The 15,179-nt window shown below is 45.7% G+C and overlaps 1 protein-coding gene across 9 annotated transcripts in view; it reads left to right on the top strand.

Moving 5' to 3' along the window:
* The window catches only part of MINK1 (misshapen like kinase 1), a 189,618-nt gene that overhangs the window by 115,297 nt on the left and 59,142 nt on the right, over positions 1-15,179 (top strand). For all 9 annotated transcript variants that reach the window (XM_068273959.1, XM_068273951.1, XM_068273956.1 and 6 more), the window contains exons 3-8: positions 260-316; positions 10,070-10,195; positions 10,945-11,055; positions 11,998-12,088; positions 13,541-13,671; positions 14,098-14,152. In XM_068273959.1, the coding sequence (XP_068130060.1) occupies positions 260-316; positions 10,070-10,195; positions 10,945-11,055; positions 11,998-12,088; positions 13,541-13,671; positions 14,098-14,152 (571 nt within the window). The remainder of the gene's footprint in view (positions 1-259; positions 317-10,069; positions 10,196-10,944; positions 11,056-11,997; positions 12,089-13,540; positions 13,672-14,097; positions 14,153-15,179) is intronic.

Here is a 15,179-nt window from a genome sequence, read left to right as displayed (position 1 = left end):
TTTTTTTCATGTCTGCCAGTAGTAAAGATGATTACTGGCAGGCTGATTGTGGATCAAACATGAACAAATTACACGGTGAATATAAATTTCTTGATCTTCTATTCTTTTACTTCTCACTTAGCAATGTATTGATTTACAGTATTTTTTCCCCTTTTCGCTAAAAATTCCTCTGTAAGTGTATTGGAGGTCTTGAACTAAATCCTCACTAACTACTTTTTCACAGTTTTCTTAAAAGTGCCATTCCTGTGTTTTATTTTAGGGCCGTCACGTCAAGACAGGACAACTTGCCGCCATCAAGGTCATGGACGTGACGGAGGTAAGAGTGTTTACAGAGCCTTGTGTAAGAGCTTGTGTTGTGTGTAATAAATTACCTTCCCCCATCATCTCTTTAAAGCGGAGTATAATCCAACTGACTTGTCATTGCCAAAAGCGACAGCCCACATCTCCTCGTATGGAAGTTGCTTTACCAGACCTGCGGACCGGATTTTTTAAAAAAGCTGCTTGTTTTTCCACTGCAGCTCTGTTATACGGGAAATTCCACGTTTATTATGTAATTGGCCGAAACCTAAATCCGTGCTGGTCTTTTTCTTATTTAGTGTTAATGGCATTGGCTAAGAATTTACAAAACATTAGTGAGCCCAAACCACACCACACCACTTTGCAACCATGGCAATGATGATACAGTGTTTGGGAATACCGATTGACCATAAATCCCCAGCTTACTGCACAAGTAATAATGAGGTGCCCAGAGCAGGAGCCATAGTTAGCGTTTTTACACCTGGACTAATCCGTTGACTGACAGCAGATGTAAACATTCCTAGCACCCAGTTTTAGAAACACTCTGGAGAAGATGCATATAACGTTGAGTGGTAGAGAGCATTAGACGGGATCACGGACTATGGCTATGCAATGGTCTAGAGCTGGCTACACACATGAGATTACTGTTGCCCAACTGGAAGCAATCCCTCAGGTGACAGTTCATGGCAGATGCTGTATAGACATGTCAGTAGCCTACAGGCTAGCGACACATTCTGTTACTATGGATGCATCTTCAATGGCTCCTAGAATTCGCCAGCATTGATCATATAGAGTGTGATGAGGCTGTTGTGCCTAAGGCTCAGTTCACACTGAATTTTAAAGCCAAAAGGATCCGGTAAAGTGGATCCAGTCTCCAGTTCATTGGAACCGTATGGCTTGGTGCACACTGGCAAACGGATTCTTCAAAGAGGGTCTGATCACTCAGTTGCCACTCCGGTCTGCTGAGCGGGTGGGTGGGTGAGGGATAGAGAGGTATAGTTTTCTTACCCAGGCTTCCATCTCTCCCCTTGCGTCACGTGACTACCGGAAAGCGTGGTAGTCACATGACGTGAAGGGGAAGAGACGGAAGTCTGGGTAAGAAACTCTCCCTCCCTCACCCGCAGGAGTCTGGTCCCTAGTCCCCACATCCCCCAGACCCCCACCCCCAGTGGAGCATCCCCAGATCTCCACCCTCCGTTGTTTCAGCCCTAGAATGGTTAGCTTCTTCACTAGTGTGAAGAAACGTTCCGTTCTCCCACTGTGCCCAATGCAGGGCTTTAGTTTCCGTTTCCGGTCGGGTGGGCTCAGCGGCCCAAAAAAAATTGGTACTGCAGCAAACTTGTGCTCCGTTCTGCAGATCATATGGAGCGGATTCGTTCAAGCGGAACGGATGTGAACGGTTTTATTGGTTAACATTCTTTCATCCTCTGTAAAGGTATCCGTTCCGTTTCCAGTCCGCTGCTTAACGTTAATGTGAACCGAGCCTAAGTTAGCCTCTCCGTGCGTCTGGGAGAGGCTGACAGAAGGTTATAGCCTCCCCGAGGCTTACAAGATCCCTAAACATCTAGCCAAGTTCTCGAGTGCTAGTAGCCTCTAGTGGCTTATTTCCTGCCAGGTGCATCACTGCAGAATGTTTGATTACGGAGAGTCCCGAAGCTAGTACAAAATAGGGGAGAAGAATTCTGCATAGCTTAACAGCCTAGGCTGTGACATCACTGGGAGGGCGGGGCTACTTACCAACATACAGCAATACTGTATATAGATATCTGAAGTGTTTCTGATGGAGAAACCAGGATATGACTTAATAGTGGGTATCCGGAATACTTTATTGCATTCCACTTTGTCACTACAGTGCCTCTTTGAAAGACCACTATCGTGAAAAAAGTAGATAGTTAAAATCTGATAGGTTTTGGGCCAGTCCATCTCCTCGTGGGGCATTCTCAGGGTTTTCTTTGTTTTCAACAGCATTTCCTAAACAGCAGTTGCAAAGTCTAACTGACAAAATAGCGTGCAAGTGATTACGGAGGCTGGCTGGTATCTTAAGCTGGCCACTAACGGTCCAATTTCTAGCGAAAAATCGTTCGAGCGATCAGATATTCTGATCGGACGAAAAATCGTTCACTACACCATCAACTAACCAATCATTGCTTCCTATCTATCACGACCACCAAGAAAATCCAAATTTTCGTTCGACGAAAATTCTTTCGGGCGACATTTTTTTTCACTCGTTCATAATCGATTGTGTCCACCAATGGAGATTATTTACAACCAATCCGATCAGAATTTCTGATCGCTCAAACGATTTTTCGCTAGAAATTGGACCGTTAGTGGCCAGCTTTACTATTTTGGCAGTTAAACTGTTGTTCAGGAAATGCTGTTGAAAGCAAAGAGAACCAAATAAAGATTTTAACTGCCTACTTTTTTTGCGATAGTGGTCCGGAACTACCGTGAAAATAATGTAATTAAAAAAGTGCTTCATTTTTATTGTATTGTATTATTTACAATAATTATGTATAAATGATTTTGTCAGTGTTTGCCCATTGTAAAATATTTTAAATCCCTGATTTATATTCTGACATTTATTACATGGTGACATTGTTACTGCTGACAGGTGATGTAGCTGCTGCTTTGGCAGTTGGAAACAGCTGTAAACAGCTATTTCCCACAATGCAACAGGGTTCACAGACAGGAAACTGCCAAGAGTACGTACTCAGAATTTCTTTGTGGGAGGGCTTTCACCACAATATCAGTCATACAGTGCCCCCTGATGGTCTGTTTGTGAAAAGGAATACATTTCTCATGGGAAAGGGGTTATTGGCTACCGATTGGGATAAAGTTCAACTTTTGGTCAGAGTTTCTCTTTAAGGGCTCGTTTCCACTATAGCGAATCCGCATGCGGGCACTGCATGCGGATTCGCATACTCAATGTTAGTGGATGGGGCTGTTTCCACGTGTGCGGCGGCGGCGTTTTTCGGTGCGGGAAAAATCTGCACGACAGGGTCGTCAGATTTCGCGTGCGGCAGGAATGCGGGCGAATCGCCGCTAATGCATTCAGTAGGGAAATCGCATGCGGCTTTGTCATGCGGATTTCCCCGCGATTTTGCAGGCGATTTCACATGAAAGGCAATGGAACTTTACACAGGCAGTGACATGGTTAAATTCGCCTGGCTCCTTGCCATGCGAAATCGCATGCGAAATCGCGGGTAAATCCGCATGGGGAAACGCAGCCGCATGCAATTTCTTCAGCGGTGGAATCCAGGCGATTCCGCACCACTACAGTGGAAACGAGCCCTAAAGTACTCCTGACCTGGTTCCCTTTCCCTCCTCCTACTTTAATATTGTTTAATTACTGGTGCTGTGACTAGCACGCAGCACCCCTCCTCCTGTGCCCCCTGTAGTCCTCATTCTGCTCAGTCATAATCTTCAACTGAGGCAGAACCTCGATTATGTGCGGGGAGGAAGTGACAGTTCTTCCTCCCCTCTGCTCGTTTATAATTCATCCCCCTCCACCTGCCGCTATAGTTCCCCTTATGATATACTGCACACAGCACGCAGGGGAGATGCGCTGATAGCGATCGTGTGGTATTTGAAGTCAGAAGGATATCCAACCTCAAATATCACAGGATTGCTCTCAGCGCATCTCCCCTGTGCGCTGTGTGCAGTATATCATAAGGGGAACTATAGCGGCAGGTGGAGGGGGATGAATTATAAATGAGCAGAGGGGAGGAAGAATTGTCACTTCCTCCCCGCACATATTTTATGTCTGAACGGGGGCGCTGGAAGTAGGAGGATGGTGCTGTGTGCTAGTCACACAGCACCAGTAATAAAACATTTTATAAGTATAAGGCCCATGTACCAGGTCAGGAGTACTTTAAAGGGAACCTAAACTGAGAGGGATATGGAGGTTTCCTTTTAAACAATACCAGTTGCCTGACAGTCCTGCTGATCTCTTTAGCTGCAGTAGTGGCTGAATCACACACCTGAAACACGCATGCAACTACTCCAGTCTGACTTCAGTCAGAGCACCTGATCTGCATGCTTGTTCAGGGGCTGTGCCTAAAAGTATTAGAGACACAGTATCAGCAGGAGAGTCAGGCAACTGGTATTATTTTAGAAGGAAAAATCCATATCCTTCTCAGTTTAGGGTACCTTTAAACCTATCTGGACGAACATTCTCATCCAGATATGCTGCGCGCGCTCCCGCCGCTGGCCCTTAGCCCAGCGATCAATGAATGGGATTACAGATCCCATTCATTGATTGAAGCCCCCGCAGAAAAACCGACAGCCTCTTATCAGAGGCTGCGGTTTTTCTGAGTTAAAAAAGTTTCCCATCCTCCTAATGCTTCCTGGAAGCTTGATCGTACGCTTCCAGGACTTTTTGACTGTAGCCATCTTGTGGCCAAATAGTAAAACTACACCCACATCCATTTTTTTTTAATAAATACATTTTTTTTTACATTTAAAATTAGCTGTTTACCTCCCACACCAAAAATTACCCAAATCAAATTTTTAATAAAAAAATATTTAAAAAATTACAATTAAAAAAACCGAAACAAAACATAAATAGTTACCTAAGGGTCTGAACTTTTAAAATATGCATGTCAAAGGAGTATATTAATATAATTTTTTAAATTATAGGCTTGTAAATAGTGATGGACACAAATTGAACAAATGCACCTTTATTTACAAATAAAATATCGGCGCCATACATTGTGATAGGGACATAATTTAAATGGTGTAATAAGCGGGACAAATGGGAAAATAAAATACATAAGTTTTAATTAGAGTAGCATGTATTAATTTCAAACTATAATGGCCAAAAACTGAGAAATAATGAATTTTTTCCATTTCTTTCTTAATATTCCTGTTAAAAATGGATTTAGAATAAATTAATTCTTAGCAAAATGTATCGCCCAAAGAAAGCCTAATTGGTGGCAGAAAAAACAGGATATAGATCAATTCATTGTGATGAGTAGTGATAAAGTTATTGGCAAATGAATGGGAGGTGAAAGTTGCTCAGATGCAAAAAATAAACAACCCTGTGGGCTTAAGTGGTTAACCACTAAGGGACTGCGTTACGCCGATGGGCGTTCTTTTGTAGGAGATCACACGTGCTGATGCGTGCTTCTCCACTTGAATGCCTCCCAGCCGGTGATCCCCAGCGTCGCTCGGAGACTGTTGTGGCACGCGTGTGTTGCGGCGACAGGTCGCCCGTGTGTATGACGAACGCGCGTTCCCTGAACCGTTGCTACTCCGAGCAGTCACCAGGCGATTGACTTGTTCAATCGCCGGCAACAGCTGTCACCGCAACTTCGCCGCAATTGTCGCTAGTCCGCCGTGTGTATGCGGACTAGCGACAGCAACTCCATACACAATGTATGGAGCTTCCGGCGGGGGGAGGAACCTTCGGCAACAGCTTCCGCCGCGTCTCTGCCTTTGGGCAGAGACGTGTAGACAGCTGTCGCACGGGCGGAGCTGTTGCCGGGCTGTCGCGTGCGCGTCCCCTATGCGCTAGCGACTAGCCACAAAGGTCCCCCGTGTGTATGTAGCTTAAGACGGCGAAACAGCCGTCTATTTACTGTGTACAGTGCTGTAATCCACAGCAGCGCTGTACTGGGGACAGCCGTGTGACACGGCTGTCCCCTGGGCGGCAGGGAAGCCTATGACAGCCGATCACACTGATTGGCTGGCTGTGGGAGGGAGGATTAGAAAAATAATAAAACAATTGTTTATTAAGAAAAGAATATTTATAAAATAAACATCCTGGGAGCAATCAGAGCCCACCAACAGAAAGCTGTGTTGGTGGGCAGAAAAGGGGGGAGGGAGGATCACTTGTGTGCTGAGTTGTACGGTCCTGCAGCGAGGTTAAAGCCCTTCGTCCTTAAGTGGTTAAACTGTGGTGCAGCTGGTGACTCCCTTGGGATGAATCATGTTAACCTACTGTTAGACTTTTCTGCGATAGAAAGGGAATATCGACGAGATCGATGTCTCCGGCCCCGTGCTACCGTGCCAATGTTGTACAACATCTGTGGTTTTGTAAACTATCTTTTATTCATATAAGTACTGTAAAGCTTTTTCTTGCTAAACAAAATAAAAATAAATGATGCATCCAGATTGCATTATTGATCAGAAGACTTGTTTTAAGTACACATTATTATAAATGTGCAAAAAGCTACGGTGACTCAGAACCATAATCATTTTATATACTGGCCTTAAAGGAAACATGAAGATAAAGGAAAAAGTTATTTGCCTGGGGCTTCTTCCAGCCCCCTGCAGCCGCTCTGTGCCCACGCCGGTCCTCAACGATCCTCTTGTTCCCCGCCGCGGCACAGTTTCGGTAGCGCCGACTTGCAATTCGACGTCCACTGCGCCTGTGCGGCCCTGGCTGTGCTCATCCTCGTTCGCAGTACGTTTCTTGTACTGCACAGTAGAGAAGGAAGAACAACACAGAGAAATCTATCCTGTGTGTTTATAGACAACAGCCTGTCTAATTCTCCCATCTCAGCAAGTAATGAGCTAGTGTAATCAGAGCTCCCAGCTCTCTGCTGATTTGAGAGCTATAATATGTAACCCAGGAGTTTAACCCTTCCTGTGCTTCCAGCAAGCCAGGAAGTAACTACACTGCAACATCTCTGTAGGAGCTCTATAAGCTGCACAAGCACCGCTGACCAAGCGAGGTCGGCATCTGCACCGGAGGGGTTTCCGGGAGCTGCAGCAAGGGACATATCTGCTGCCAGGGGCTGGAGGAAGCTCCGGGTAAGTACGTTTCATTTTTTTTTTGTCTACCTTGGATGTTTTCTTTAAAGGACAATTGAAGGGAGAGAGATATGGAGGCTCCCATATTTATTTCCTTTTAAAGGACCTCTGTCGCGAAAATCTTAAAATACATGTAAACATATACAATTAACCTCACTGGCGGTATGAGAAGTGCGGCTGCGCAGCCGCGGGATGGTTTTTTTCACTTTTTTTTTTTTTTTTAGCATGTAGCTAGCCTAGCGCTAGCTACATGCTTCCCCCCTCCCTGCGGCGTCCCCCCCGTAGCGTCCGAAGGAAATGAATTTGGCAGCCTCCGTATTCTTCTCACTTCACTTGTCCTTTAAGTTTAGGATTCAATTGTTAATTTAAGGATTGGAACCTTAACTTGAGGAATCACTCCTTAATTTAAACACAGAATCCTTAACTTAAGACTGTATGAGGTAAATTGCTTAGTGAATACTAAATGACATCACCATGGAGACAACAGTGGAAACAGCTCAGAAATATGATTAAAGACAGCAGATAAGCTGAGTGAATTGTGGCCATTCTGAAGTAGGAAATAGAGTAAAAGTTACCAACCTTAGTAAGGGGAAGCTTCTATAGTACAGAGGCTTTCCCCATCTTCCTCAAGCCCACCAATCCAGAGCTGGGACCTTCTATACTCAACAAGAGCTTGTCTTTTTTTTCCCTCACAAGTTTGCTTTAATAAGCAGAAAAACAAAATCAAACATTTCTTTTTTAAAGAACGAGCACAAAACTTTACAAATATTGGTAAGTGTGGTCCTCCTCCTCCTTGTTTTCTGAGCAGAAAAGTGTTACTTCACAACTGCGTGAAAGAGAAACCATAATCAAGGATTGAACTTCATCCCAATCAGTAGCTGATACCCCCTTTCCCATGAGAAATCTTTACCTTTCACAAACAGATCATTAGAGGGCTCTGTATGGCTGATATTGTGGTGAAACCCCTCCCACAGTGTGATGTCAGGACCATGGTACCGACATTACACTGTGGGAGCCTTGCTGCATTGTGGGAAATAAGAGCTGTTTCCAACTGCCAAAAAAGAAAGCCGCATCTCCTTCCACTGACATCACCTGCCAGCATTAGAAATGTCACCATGTGATAAATGTCAGAATGTAAATCAGGGAGAGGAAAGATTGTACAATGAGCAAACACTGACTGGTAAATCATTTATACATAACTATTGTAAAAATGAAGCACTTTCTTATTATGTTATTCTCACTGGAGTTCCTCTTTAAACAAGTCTTCTATACCACAAGACCACCGATAACTTTGGCAATCCTTATTGTGTGTAGTTGCCACGACTACAGCTATTTCAGGTGTACTCAACCTGATATTTTGCCGGTGCCAAGTCTCAAACCGGACCGCTCACACGGTTTTGAGGTAACCTCCAAACAAAAGAGACGGCACTCCACTGGCTGCAATTCAAATCGCTATATTCAGGAACAAGACATTACATGTTATGGATAAACTCCTTCATCAGATGTCAAACTTTGCCCTGTTTTATATGGAGTGATCAGTCTGCTGCTATAATGTGTATTTGTTTTTGTGGTCTATTCTTGTTAATAGAAATATGTTTCCAATTTTTGGTTTAAAGTGGACCTGAACTCTGCTCTAAAAAATAACCAACTGCATAATGACCTTTACAGAAAAACATTTTTGTTACACCTTACAGAAGTCCAGCAATAAATCTGCAGTGTCTAATTCCTGCTTTCATGGAAGCAGACAAAGGATTAACATCCTGTGTTTAAACATTAGCTGTGTCTGCCGAGACTGACAAATTTCTTTGCTGATGCAGCTGAGAGCTCAAATTACACTTGTGATTACTTGCAGATGAGGGGGAAATGGACGGGCTCTTCTCTCTAAATACATTTCTCTCGGTTTTCCCTGTGCTGTGCAAGCGTTAAGGTCCACTTTAACCTCCTTGGCGGTAACCCCGTGTGTGACACGGGGTAAGCCGCCGGAGGGTGCCGCTCAGGCCCTGCTGGGCCGATTTACTTAATTTTTTTTTTGCTGGACGCAGCTAGCACTTTGCTAGCTGCGCCAGCACCCCGATCGCCGCCGCCGCGCGCCTGATCGCCGCTATCCGGTGCGGCGCGCGGCCCCCCCCCCCCCCCCAGACCCCGAGCGCTGCCTGGCCAATCAGTGCCAGGCAGCGCCGAGGGGTGGATCGGGTCTCCCAATGACGTCCCATCCCGCCCCGTCGCCATGGCGACGGGGGAAGCCCTCCAGGAAATCCCGTTCTTTGAACGGGATTTCCTGATCGCCTATCGCCGGAGGCGATCGGCGGGGCTGGGGGGATGCCGCTGAGCAGCGGCTATCATGTAGCGAGCCCTCGGCTCGCTACATGATAAAAAAAAAAAATTAAAAAAAACTGTTGCGCTTCCCCCTGGCGGTATTTTTCATACCGCCAAGGGGGTTAAAGGAATACTGTAGGGGGGTCGAGAGAAAATGAGTTGAACTTACTCAGGGCTTCTAATGGTCCCCCACAGACATCCTGTGCCTGCGCAGCCACTCCCCAATGCTCTGGCCGCGCCTCTGGTTCACTTCTGGAATTTCAGATTTTAAAGTCTGAAAATCCCTGCGCCTGCGTTGCCGTGTCCTCACTCTCTGATGGCACCAGGAGCGTACTACGCAGGCCCAGTATGGTCTGTACCTGCGCCGTGCGCTCCTGGTGACATCAGGGTAAGCGAGGACATGGCAACGCAGGTGCAGTGGTTTTCTGACTTTAAAGTCTGAAATTCCAGAAGTGAACCGGAGGCGGTGCCGGAGCATCGGTGAGTGGCTGCGCGGGCACAGGATGCCTGCGGGCGACCATTAGAAGCCCCGGGTAACTTCAACTCATTTTCCCCCGACCCCCTACAGTATCCCTTTAACAACAAACCTTAATAATATGCAACATCTTAACCAGATATTAGAATATGATGCATGTGGGGCAGGTGACATTAGTGGTGACAATATGAAGTTACTCAGTAACCTCTTATAATTTGTGACCAGGATGAAGAGGAGGAGATTAAACAGGAGATTAACATGCTGAAGAAATATTCCCACCATCGGAACATTGCGACCTACTACGGAGCCTTCATTAAGAAGAGCCCTCCGGGAAACGACGACCAGCTATGGGTGAGTCCTGTGAAAGCTTCAAGTCTACTTGGAGTTGAGAACACTCTGGCAAAACAAAAGCTCTTGTCAAAGACAATTTGTTGTTTGCACATTTCCAGCTTTCTAGAATAGTCATGGGGAATCTATGGCCCGCTGGCCATTCTCGGGCCATTAAGTTGTTTTATTTATCCAGTCCGCCAATGCCGGGCAAGATTTGTGTCTATGCAGTCATGAGCAAAGCATAAAGGAGGTTACTCACCATCACCCTTCAGCCGTGTTGTGTTTCCAGCGTCCATTTACTGGGGCAAGGGGGGAGGGGAGCCTAAAGTAAATAGAATGGGATCTAAGTTTTGGCCCTCGGCTTCCACCGCCAATTTCCCTTCAGACGTGTGTCCAGCGTCCAGTTAGGAGTGTGGTCTGAAGTAAATAAAATGGGATGTAAGTATCACAACAAATTTTAAAATGCAAGCAAAATATGTTTCCTCCAGAGTAAAATGAGCCATAAATTACTTTCCTGTCACTTACAGTAGTTAGTAGAAATCTGATGGAACTGACAGGCCTTTTGACTAATCCATCTCTTCATGGGGGATTCTCGGTATGTCATTTACTCTTTACATAGGCACTCCCTGGAAAGGATCTATACAGAGATGCAGAGAAATTTACTTCTTGTGTTTTGATGCATTTCAAATTTTTTAAATGTTTCACGATAGTGGGTCCTATAAAGTAGTGATGAAGCCTTGTAGTCACGTCTCCTTTTTGTCTCCTGGCAGCTGGTCATGGAGTTCTGTGGTGCCGGCTCAGTCACAGATTTGGTGAAGAACACCAAGGGTAATGCACTGAAGGAAGACTGCATTGCCTATATCTGCCGTGAAATCCTGCGGGTAAGTCTCTAGCCTGGCAGAGAACATAGTGCATGGAATAGATTTTGAAAGAGGTCAGTAGATAATAGATTGATGTTTTGGAACACTGGAGGTGGCCATACACTTATAGATTTGCAGCAGATTCGGTCATCAGATAGATTTCTGTCAGATGCCCATCAAGACAAACCTGACAGGAATCTATCTGATGTGTGCCACACATTAGGAACAGATTTCCAATACATTTCAGAATGAAATCTATTGGAAATCAATCTAAATGCATTATTGGACCACTAGATCTAATGCAACCTTATGGGCCATTGATCTGCTGCTAGCAGCAGATTGACCTATCCTGTCATAGATCAAATTGATTGAAATCGGCCACAGTTTGATTGATCAATAGATTTGATAGAATAGATCAGGGCTACAAAAATCTTCAGACTCCAACTCCGACTCCTCAGTTTATGAAACCACGACTCCGACTCCGGGTACCCAAAATGGCCTCGACTCCGACTCCTTACTCTAATACTTAACAGGGCTGTGGATTTTGTACAAAAATCATCCGACTCCTCAGTTTATGAAATAAATGACTCCGGGTGCCCAAAATTGCTTCGACTCCAACTCCGACTCCACAGTCCTGGATCGATTTCTGATAAATTGATCGATTCCATAGAATCGAGCGATGGCTGAAATCGACCAGTGTATGGGCCCCTTAGAACACAGCAGTTCAGCTGAGACAATTAAAAAAAAGAAACCCACTTTTTTAGCTTTTAAACACAAAATAAAAATGTGGGATTCTAAAAATAACTTATATTGAGGAGCAGGACGATAGATATACAGTATTTAGTTTAGTTTTCAGTTCAGGTTTGCGTTCTACTTTCTGAAAAGCTGGTGTTCTGTAGTTTGTGTCCGTGATGTTGGGCGATGTCACAAGCGAATGTCAGTGTTTTCTCTGTGTGTCTCCAGGGTCTGTCCCACCTTCACGCTCACAAGGTTATCCACCGAGACATCAAGGGCCAGAACGTGCTGCTGACTGAGAACGCTGAAGTGAAGCTGGGTGAGTCTTTCATGCTGGAGTACAGAAGGCTCCTGTTATGTTGCATGTTTTCTGAAAGTGCCCAAAGATATCAGCCGACCATCTACTGCAAGAAATGTCCTCCGCTGTCAGATGTAGTAAGTGAACCTGAGATAATATAACAGGAAGAATTCATACATACCTGGGGCATCCTTCAGCCTGATCCCTCCATCGCCGCAATCCTCCGCCTTCTGCATCATCCACCATGGCTCTCTGTAACTTTGTGAGCCGGAGCTTACTGGGCATGCACGGCTCACCCGTGTGTGCCCACCGTCTCACCCCCTCCCCTCCCCCCCCCCCCCCCCCCTCCGTCTCGTCCTCGTGTCCAGGAGCATTTGTTTTTATATTAAACCTGAGGTGAGGGATAAGAGTATTTATACTTACCTGAGGCGTTTTCCAGTCCCCTGTAGTCCATCAGCACCCTCCATGCCCATTTGATCCCCTCCATTCTGCTGCTGTCAGCCCCTGGAGTTGTGGACTACTGGTCATGTGTGGCTCGGTCCGCATGGCTCTTAGATCATGCTCCCATTGCTGTAAGCATTCTGCGCCTGCGCCGTTAGTTAAGACCTATAAATACGCAAGTGCAGATTGCTCCTGGCCATAGAAGCAGGACGGAAGCGCGTGGCCATGCATGCGCAGCAGTGCGTCACTGAGCCAAGTCGCAGACATTGCCACGGCTGACAGCAGCAGAATGGAGGGGAGGTCCAAGTACTAATGAAGCCTGCAAGGGCCAAAGACTAATTCGTCCGGCAGGTCAAACTTTACGGTGGGGACAGCTGGGGAAAGAGGACCAGGAGAAGAGCACTGGGAAGTAGGCTGGGAGAAACTTCTGGAAAACTGTGTACATTTAGACCAGGGGAGGGCAAACTTTGTAGGGATAGGACCGCATTCCTTTTCAAATGTGGGCCACTGCTCACTCTCCCTCTTAACCCCCCACCGGCAAAAGAATGGCAGGGCATCCTATCACACTCTCCAGCGGCTATTGCAGCGTCATACAACACAGCTACTGTATGTAATGATGGCAGGCCACATGTCTCTGTTACCATGGAGATCGCCACCAGAGAGTGTGATAGGGCGAGTTGGCTTTCTTCTACATGCTCTGCACATATCGGTCTAAGGAGGGGGGAGGAGCAGAAGCCGGCCCTCTATAGACAACGTGGCTTTATAACGCCGACTGCGTCCCGCAAGCCATAGTTTGCCCACGGCTGATATAGACTGTGTGATCCCTGCAGAAATGATCGTGACCTGCTACAGCGGGCTGGCCCAACCTCCACTCTAAACTGTCCATGCTGCATCCCTTAATATTGTGTCCATCTCTTAATATTGCTCGCGCACCCCCCCATCGCCCCCCATGAAGGTCCATGACTGTTGTTATCTGTTTGGTGCACAGCCGAAATCTCAGATCTCATTCCTCTTCTTGCCCATATGTCACAGTGGACTTCGGAGTGAGCGCACAGCTGGATCGTACTGTAGGCCGAAGAAACACTTTCATTGGGACGCCATACTGGATGGCCCCGGAGGTGATCGCCTGCGATGAGAACCCAGACGCCACGTATGATTACAGAGTAAGTAATGGCTTCCTGACATAACATTGGATAATAATACTCAGGAAGGACGACAGAACCCTAACTTCCTTCTGGCTGTGTTAAGCAGCTCCTACACTGGTTGATTTCCCCAGCAGATTGATCGCTGTGATCAAATCTGCCAGAGATGGATGGCCCAAATAGATGATCGTACTCTTGATTAATTTCTGGTTTTAATCTGTAAAATTATCGATCGTACCGGATGGATGATCTCGCTGTAAGGGGGCAGAGGGCGGAGCTAAATCGTCAGTCTTCCAGTCGTGGGGGATCCATAAGTGACGTTGGGCTACTGCTCTACACACACACACACACACTAATTGCATTGCATTGCAATTGGTTGAAGCGGGCGTTGTCGGAAATGATTACATGTGTGTACGTACCTTTCATAGCTTCTTTTCTTCTTTACAGAGTGATATTTGGTCTCTGGGAATTACAGCCATCGAGATGGCAGAAGGAGCACCACGTAAGTCATTTTTACTAAATTCATTCACCTTTTTCATGGTGAACATGTGACCAGCCAATCAATCCAAAACCAGACTTTATATTTCAGTATTTGGGGGATGATGAGCAGTTGACACCCTGGGCGTTTTCAAAAGTTGTCTGCTTGTTAGCTGGCAGAAGATTGGACCTCTCCCTGGGTCATATCAGACCACAGTGAAAGGCTAGTAGAACAGTGGTTGTGTGATGAAAATACCGTGCTGCACTTGAGAACTCATTAATAAAGCCTTGTGCACATACTAGGCGGAGCTCAGCTCTTCAGAGTTAGCTTGGAATTTGTTTGTACATATGTCCCCCGAGGTCACTTAAAGTGTACCCAAGGCGTAAAAAAAATAAAAACAGTCGCCTCGGGATCCTGGAGAGGCCTTTCCACAACTTCCTGCCCCCCACCGTAGTCGCTCACGGACCCCCAGAATTAATCTGTTAAAAGTGGTCTGAAAGTCAGCATTTCTACTTTGCTCTAAAATATTCCTCACAGCTTGAAAGCTACTATCCCAGAATTTATTTTTAGCTGAACATCACTGAAATGGTTAAACAAAAGCACTTTCTCCTGCTATTCGGCTTCAATCTGCATCCAAACTGGAGATAACAGTATCTTCAGGCGCACACACAGTTCAGAAAAGCTCATTAGAAGATGTTAATATATAATAAAAAGCAGTTTGAATAAAATGCAATGCCAGCTTTCAGGGCAAGATAAACTACACTTTGGAAACTTGTAATTTGTAAACAGACAATACTTATGCACAAAAGCAAATATGATAACTGTAGGAGTAATAACAAATAGGAAAACACCACGTTACCACATTAATGGGCATAAACAAGTGTTTACCCTGGGATTGGACCATTAATGGGCACCTTTTATCATAGCACACTGATCCATGATCCATACATACAGAATGAATTTATACAGCCAACCCCAATCGTATCCCATCCACACTCCACCTACTCAGGTGAGGTTATCAGCATTTAAAGGGGGCAGAGAGCTAGAGGTG

Source organism: Hyperolius riggenbachi, chromosome 3, assembly GCF_040937935.1.
Source record: "Hyperolius riggenbachi isolate aHypRig1 chromosome 3, aHypRig1.pri, whole genome shotgun sequence".
NCBI lineage: Eukaryota > Metazoa > Chordata > Amphibia > Anura > Hyperoliidae > Hyperolius > Hyperolius riggenbachi.
Note: the sequence above shows the minus strand (reverse complement) of the source record. Positions and strands in the feature narration are given on the sequence as shown.